General features: G+C 57.6%; 1 protein-coding gene across 1 annotated transcript; it reads right to left on the reverse strand.

Moving 5' to 3' along the window:
* Positions 1-310: 310 nt before the first annotated feature.
* STX4 (syntaxin 4) lies at positions 311-8,120 on the reverse strand. The gene is made up of 11 exons (XM_026658289.2): positions 8,106-8,120; positions 6,491-6,601; positions 6,097-6,196; positions 5,211-5,285; positions 4,996-5,066; positions 4,809-4,917; positions 3,236-3,312; positions 2,996-3,133; positions 2,510-2,620; positions 2,034-2,171; positions 311-1,913 (listed from the first exon to the last, which is right to left on the reverse strand). Exons 1-10 carry the CDS (start codon positions 8,118-8,120, stop codon positions 2,088-2,090), a joined length of 891 nt encoding a protein of 296 aa, XP_026514074.1. The 3' UTR covers positions 311-1,913; positions 2,034-2,087.
* Positions 8,121-8,339: the final 219 nt, after the last annotated feature.

Here is an 8,339-nt window from a genome sequence, read left to right on the forward strand (position 1 = left end):
TATTCCCAGCATTCTGTTCGCTTTTTTCACTGCCGTTGCACATTGAGTGGATGTTTCAGGTTACATCAGTGAGCAATGACCCCGGAGTACTCACCAAGCACTGAGATGCTTCCACCTCTGAGGAGGGGCAGCTGGGGAACAGGTGCGGGGTGACGTTGCACCAGGAGGGCTCGCCCGGCACTGAGATGCAGCCGCTTCTGGGGCAGGGCAGCTGGGGGACAATCTTTGCACACAGAGGCACATACACCGAGCGCACGAGAATCAAACCTTTTGCAAGACACGGGACATTTTAAAAAAGTGCTTTGTTTATCCTTTTTATTACAAAATACAAGTCAGGCCACGTTACATTCAATCGCCAAGGCAACCGGGAAATGTCACTCCACATTGCAGCTTAGAGGTTAAGAATTAAAACAAAGAGCTAGGGCAAGAACCCAGGCGTCCTGATCCTCTGCCTGGTTAATGGGGACAGCTAAAATCTGGCTCATGCTTCCGTCAGTCAGACCCAGCTTGGCAGAGGGGCAAGGAGGTCAGAAACCCTTCTCTGGCTTGCCGTGGGGGGTTAGGTCAGTTGACACCCCCCCATCCGCACGGATCAGGGGGTGGGGTATGAGGGGGTGGGGTGGGCCAAGGGGCAGCCAAGGCCTGGGGGTGAGGCCCCCACTTGGTACAACGCAAGCAGTGTGAAAGGCCGTGCTAAGGCTGGGGGCTGATGGGGAGGGTGATGGAGGAGAGGCGCCAAGGACAGCAGTGGAGCAGGGGCTGATGGGAGTGGGGGGAAAGCAGGCGCAGGGGGGTGCAGAGCAAAGGTGCCCGCAGTGGGCCATGTGGAATGGCGCCCCTCCTGCCAGTCGGCTGGGGGATGGAGAGGGTCAATTGACGGGGGGACACAGGGTTTGAATGGGATCATGATTAAATACTGAGCCCCGGGGGGTTAAGGCACAAGAGACATGGGGAGGTCGGCCTCCCCTCAGAGCTGGGGAGAGAACCCAGGAGTCCTGGCTCGCTGGGGGGACAGGAGGCCTATCCCAGAAAAGCCACCGTGCTGCATTGGCACTTACCTCACTGGCAGTGTGAACAGAGACCGACCCCACCCTGCCCCCTAGAGGGAACCTCCTGTTAAGGCAGTGATGGGGCACTGTGAGCGGGGGAGATCGGAGGGCACCCCTCCCCCCCGGCAAACAGCGACCCATGGGCCTGGGACACCCCAATACCCTCACTGTGGCATGGAGTCCCCCACCCTGAGGAGGGGAGTTGGGGAGAGCAGCAGGTACACAGGAAGTGGCACCATGAGACAGGAAGTGGGCACAGCTGGCAAGGGGGGCGGGGCACGGACCGTACCAGAGAGAGCAGGCCCGCCCGAGACAGGACGTTGATGCCAGAGGGGAGGGGCCGGGGCACAAAAAGGAAGTTGGCATTACCATAACAGGAAGTAGAGACTGAGAGCAAGAGGCGGGGCCCACAGGGAGCTGATTTTCCCAAAACAGGAAGTAGATACTGGCAGGAGGGGTGATGAGACAGGAAGTGGGCTTGGCCAGGTAGAGGTGGGGTTGCTCAGTGCATGAAGTTAATGCTAGTGTGAGGGGCTTTGCCACGCAAAGTGGCACTGCCCAAAACAGGAAGAGGCTCAAAGGGGAGGGACAGAGCCACAGGAAGTGACATGGAGGATGAACCGTCAGATCAAAATGCCACAAATTCACAGACCTCAGAAAATCAGAGGCTCTTCAGGGCGGATCTCACCCCAACCCCGAAGGCAAGAGATGCGAGGAGTCCATAGAAATCGTTCTGGACGGGAGGGGGCTGGCTTGTGCTTAAAAAGCAGGATTTAAACCCGGCGTTCGCTCCGGCCGTCAGTGCATAAACCTCCCAGCAGGGGGCAGTGGTTCTGCTGGAAGACGGGGCCGTGCTCACGAATCCTGAAAGGCCGAGAATATAGCTGGGGTTACAAACTCAATATGGGCCCACCCAGCCCCAGCATCCCCCACATCTACACCAGTGGTGTGTGCTGAGGGGTGACTACGCCCCACAGTACTTACCAGAAAGCCCCAGCCCCACAGCAGGGGGAGAGGGGGTGGAAACCGGACGCAGGTCTAGCCGGTGGCGATGGCCACTCCGATGATAATCACAACGATGACGACGGCGACCGAAAGGCAGATGATGATCATGAACTTCTTCTGCCGAGCCAGGCACAGAAGGTGAAAGCGTTAGTGGGCTTCCCACCTTCCACAGCTTAACCCACTAGACCCCACTCCCCTCTCAGAGCTGGGGATAGAACCCAGGAGTCCTGGCTCCCAGCCCCCTCTGTTCTAACCCACTAGCCCCCACTCCCCTCCCAGAGCCAGCAAAAGAACCCAGGAGTCCTGGCTCCCAGTCAACAGTGAGGTGTACAGAAAGTGGGATGTGGGTCCTTTCTCCTGGAGGGGCGCTGGTTCTGATCCGGCTGCTAAACCAGGGGTCGGGGGGTAAGACTGGTTTGCTCAGTGGGGCGGGAAGGGAACATCAGGGGACCCACCTTGCGGGCTTTCTTCTGGCTCTCCCTGGCCGAGCTGAGATGGACATGTCCCTTCTTGACGTAATCCTCCGAGTCCAGGATGTTCTTCTCAATCCGGTCGATCATCTCCCCCTACAGCCCAGGGGAGAAGGAGGTAGTTGTGATACCCTCCGCTGGTCCAGGATTCGGGGAACAGGGAACAAGGGTGAGAGACGGGGGAGTGTGAGGCGGTTGAGCTGAAACGAAGGGGAGATGGACAGGGCTATGGGAGGAATGGGGCGGCACCTACAGGAAGCGGCCCTTCCCCCCACAGGAAGTGGCCATTGGCAGTGCGGGGCAGGGCACACAGGAAGCGGCCCTGCCTAAAACAGGAAGTGGATATTGGCTAGAGCGGGCAAGTGGCAGTGGTGGCTGGCAGGAGAGGTGGGCCCACGGGAAGGAGCCAGCTGCCCAGAAGAGGGAAAGCTGTGCCCCCGGGAGGGGGGAGGGTTCTGGGCCCCCCCATACCTGCAGCTCCACCTCGGTGGCGAGGTAGGTGAACATATCGTGCAGCTCCTGGATGCTGCGCTCCAGCTTGAGGATCTCGTCATGCCGGGTCTCGATCTCATTCAGCGCCTGCTTGGTCACACGCGTGTCCTTCATGATCTGCCGGGGGGAGAGGGGGTCAATACCCCAGCCTGGCCTGGACAGACCCCGCCCCCCCCAATCGTTCCCACACACACATGCACACCCATCCCTGGCACTCACGTTAGAGACAAACACCTCCGTCTGGCCGCTCTCCAGCATCTGCTCCAGCTCTTCGTCCGAAACCACGCCGCCGCCGGCTGCCGAGAGAGTAAGGGGCTGGGTCGGCTCCCTTCCTTACTCACTAGACCCCACTCCCCTCGCACAGCAACAGATAGAACCCAGGAGTCCTGGCTCCCAGCCTGCCACATCCATTCTAACCCACTAGACTCCACCGCCCTCCCAGAGCCAGGGCTAGAACCCAGGAGTCCTGACCCGGGTCTAGTGATGCAACCGGACCCCTAAGCCCAATGTCTCTATATTTGATCAAAATCGGGGGCCAGTACTGTAGTGCTCTTGCCCCATTGACAGAATGGATAAAGACACCGACGGCTTGTGATCTTGTTAAGCTGCCCTTGGAAGCTCAGATCCTTGGGAGTTAAGCCCCGACAAATTACACGTGGAAAGGTGAGCGTATCTGGCGATCTTAGGGCAAACGGAGCTGAAAAATCAGCCCGGACAGTTCCGAGATTTCCCCCAAACACACCCAGCCAAAATAGGCACCATCCTCAGGTCTCAGCACGTTGAATTCCCACACGGCAGCGCCTGACGAACATGGCCCCACCCCGAGCAGGGCGTAGCGCAGGGTCGTCGGGGTTTGAAAAGGACGCTTGCTGTCTGAGAAGATACGCGCCGAGCAAGGTCCTGGCTGGGTCAATGCTTGGATGGGAGATCTCTGTCAACAGACCCCACTCCCCTCCCAAGGAGAACCCAGGAGTCCTGGCTCCCAGCCCCCCCTGCTCTAACCCACTAGACCCCACTCCCCTCCCAGAGCCGGGGAGAGAACCCAGGAGTCCTGGCTCCCAGCCCCTCCTGCTCTAACCCACTAGACCCCACTCCCCTCCCAGAGCTGGGGAGAGAACCCAGGAATCCTGGCTACCAGCTGCCCCTGCTCTAACCCACTAGACCCCTCTCCCCTCCCAGGGCCAGAGATAGAACCCAGGAGTCTCGACTCCCAGCCTCCCTCCCCCCTCTCTCACCCACCAGACCCCACTGCCCTCTAGAATCTGGGGATAGAACCCAGGAATCCTGGCTCCCAGCCCCCCTGCTCCAACCCTGGCCTCCCCAAGGTCATTGGAACAGGTTTATCATCCACCGATTGCCCTGCATGGATTTGACCCATGAATTCCAGCCCCCCTGGCTGTTATCCTTGCTGCAGACCTAAAGGAGGTGCTCCATTAGCTGGCAGCAGCAGTAGGCAATTAACCCATATCGATGAGCCACTAAAGGGGCACGTTCACTCTACAGGTTACATCCCGGGCCCCTCCCTAGGGATTGGGGGCAGGACTGTCCGGCCAACGCAGAATTCCAGTCGAGGATCTGCTCGGTCAGAGGGGCAGGACCCCTTGACCAATCCAGAACCCCAGCCAAGGATAAGGACCATCAAAGGGGCAGGACCCCTTGACCAATCCAGAGTCCAGGCTGATGTTCTGGACTGGCCGTGAGGCAGGATCTATGGCTCTAGACCGTCCTAGGGGCAGGATCCGGGGGGGACGGAGGGAAAGCCCCCAGGCTAGGCCCAGAGGCCGGCACTCACTGATCTGCAGCTGTCGGTGGATTCGCTCCACGTTGCGGTCCCGGTACTGCGACTGGATGGTGTTGCACTTGTTGATCAGCTCCAAGAACTGCTGGGACAGGATGCCGTGCTGGGAACGGGGAGGAGGGGGTTAATCGCGGCTCCTGGGCCCAGACACACACACACACCCCCTTCACACACCCCTCACCTGGGTTCTCTTCATCCGGGTGTTGATGGCGTTTCTGTTCTCGTCCTCCTCACCCTTCTTGGGCTCGATGGCTGGGGAGAGACTGGAGTTGATGGAGAGAACCCAGGAATCTGGGTTTCCAGCCCTGCCCCCACCCCACCTCCACTCCCCTCCCCGCCCAGAGCTGGGGACAGAACCCAGGAGTCTGGGCTCCCAGCCCCCCCAATCTCACTCACTTTTCAGGCGGCTCCGAATGTCTTTGGCCAGGTCCTTGATCTCCTCACGCAGTCTCTGCAGATCTCGCTTCATGCCTGGGGCAGATGGGGGGGGGGGGGGGAAGAAGATGTCAGATGTCAGCCAAGCCCCCCACCCACCCAGGGCCAATCCCAACCCCATCCCCAGATCTTTAAGGGGTCCCTAAGCCAAGCCTAGACCCATCCACTCCTGAGGGGAAGTTCAAGAGCCCCCTCCCCAAGAATGATCTAGGCAAAGCCCTCCACTCCCCAATGCTACCCAAAGAGCCCCCCTTCGCCTACCCTACCTATTCCCTCCCCCCGACCACCCCACATATTCCACCCACCAAACTGCTACCCGCACACCACCCCCCTTTTGCCAACCATACCTTTTCCAGACCTTCCCCATACAACGCCTCATGTTCCCCCCGCCCCCCCCCTCCAGATTCCCTATGCCCGCAGACCGCCCCATAAGCCTGGTCACATGCCCCTCCACATCTCCCCTTGTGTTCCCCTCTCACAAACTTCCCCAAACCCCCTTTCCCATCCTCCCCAACCCACCCTCCCAGTTCCCCTCTTCCCCCTCCACTCAACCAGACCCCCACAATACCCCACCTCACCTCCAGCTTCCTAACCCTGCCCCACACTTCCTCCTGAAAGCCCTCCCTTCCCAACACGGCCCCATACTCTTCCCTGGGACCCCCCCGCCCCAACCCAGACCACCCCCACTCTGCAGGGGACCCACAAACCATGCCCCTCTCCCCCAACCCAACCCTGCCACAGGGACCCAGAACTTGGCACAGGCCATGCATGATGCCATGTTACAAGCCACATGGGGGCTGGAAGGATTCCTGCACCCCAGCCGTGCACCCCTTCCCCCCAAGCTTACTGTCCTCCGGCAGCGGGGTGGCCAGAATCGTGGTCTGATGCTTTTCTAGATCCTTCACCTTCCCCTCCAGGGTCTTCAGCGCCTCACGGATCCCCCTGGCCTGCAGGAGTGGAAAATAGACAGAGATGAGACCACCTCGCAGCTCAGAGCAGCCACTCCCGTGCCCTGGGGCTGGATCAGAGCCAGCGCCCCCTACAGGGGAAAGGCCCCATGTCCCATTCCCCGCCCCCCCAGCCCAGAGCAGCCAGTCCCCAGCCCTGGGGCTGGATCAGAGCCAGCGACCCCTAGAGGGGAAAGGCCCCGTGTCCCATTCCCCACCCCTCTGGGCCAGCCACTCCCCCACTCTGGGACTGTACTGAAGCTGGTGCCCTCTGGAGCGCAGAGGCTGTGTTACCGTCTGGAAGAACTCGTCCACCGGCTCCCCTTCATCCTTGAACTTGGCCGATCCTGGCTTCACGACCAGGACCATCCGCTCGGCCTCCTCATCGTCTGAGCTCCCATCATCCTGTGGGGAGGGGGACATCAGGCACCGTACACAGACCCCCACTCTGCAGCCAGCTCCATCCTTCACACCTCACCCACCCCCCCCTGCCCCCCCCCCCCCCCCAGGCCCCCCCCCCCCCCCCCTCTTCCTGCCCCAGCCCCTATCAACACCCCACCCCGACCCCTGCCCTTCCACGCACACACCCCCAACCCAATCAGGGTGGATAAAAATTAATGATTTTTTTTTATTTAAATTGAATTTTTTTGATAAAATACTTCTTGAGGAAAAAACCTATCTAAAGATAGTTTTAATTAAGATATATCTTTGAGCTATAATGTCTCATCATGGAATAGGGATTATAAATTCTAATTCTATAGTAGGAGACAATATATTCATGTCATGTTTAAGAAAAGTTTTGTAAATGAGTTCCAATAGTTCATGGATTAGGGACCCAATCTTATGGGGTTCCACAGGCTTCTGTAGAGATTATTTGGGTTAATCTTTCTATCTACCCAATGGGACCCAGTGCTCAGTCGAGAAGATACCAGCAGAGATGCTTAGTTTTGCAGTTCTCAAACTGTGGATTTGTGTCTCCAGAGGTAACATACTTGTTAACAGCAAAAATGATTTTAAATAAATAAATAATATATAGAGGCGAGACATAACAGACCTCAACCCTATTGTCCCTCTGCAAATGTGTGTACACAGAGTCAATCCCTTACCTCTCTCTAAAAGTGCAAATTTTTTAAAAGTTCAATGAATAGAAGATTGTTGGGGGCGGAATAGATCTGGACAAGGAGAAGAAGTCTGGAGATAAATGTGAGAAGGGAGGGACAGGCAGTAGAAACAAAAGTGAAACTGTTTGAGCAGCATATTCCAGAAACCTTGAGGTCTTTCTGAGTGTAGCCTTCATTGATTTGAGATCTACCATACCATTCTCTCTCTAGAAGGGAAAACCTATAATGGCAGCAGGCCGTAAGAGACACCCAGTTTGGGTCTCATCTATCTCTGAGTTGTGAAGAATATGTATTGAGGTTATAACAACCAACAAGAATGCACTTGTATGTAGAAATCCATGATTAAATCAAGTCTTCCTGACTAGTGATTTAAATCAAATCCACCCTGACCCAATGCCCAACACTTTCCACCCTCCCCCACTATACATGCTCCACCCCAATCATAGAAGATCAGGGTTGGAAGGGACCTCAGGAGGTTCTAGTCCAACCCCCTGCCCAAAGCAGGACCAAGCCCCAGACAGATTTTTGCCCCAGATCCCTAAATGGCCCCCTCAAGGATTGAGCTCACAACCCTAGCAGGGACAAAGCAGAGACTTGAACCTGGGTTTCCCACATCGCAGGTACATACCCTAATCACTGGGCTACTCCCCGCCACCCACTCTGCCCCTCTTCCACTGGACGCGCCTCAGCCCCGATCTCCCTGCCCAATACCTGTGCCCTCTCCCCAACCTTCTCCTTGCTCCCCCTATTCCCTCTCCCCCACACCAATCCTCATGCCATCAATTCACTGGCTCCAGGTCCATGTCCTGGCCCCATCCCCACTCCCTCTAACCCCAGTTACACTAAAACCATTAACGCAGCAGCTGGGGAGCTCAGCAGGGGGCGCTCTCCCCTTGCAATCAGTGTAGGCTCCCTGGCTCTGCCGCAGATGCTCTGTGCAATTGGACACGGGGCTGCGTCTTTGGGCCTCAGTTTCCCCGTGTGTAAAATGGGGAGAATGATCCTGCCTTTGTCTGTTCGGA

Source organism: Terrapene carolina, unplaced genomic scaffold, assembly GCF_002925995.2.
Source record: "Terrapene carolina triunguis isolate 2854851 unplaced genomic scaffold, T_m_triunguis-2.0 Scaffold423, whole genome shotgun sequence".
Classification (NCBI taxonomy): domain Eukaryota; kingdom Metazoa; phylum Chordata; order Testudines; family Emydidae; genus Terrapene; species Terrapene triunguis.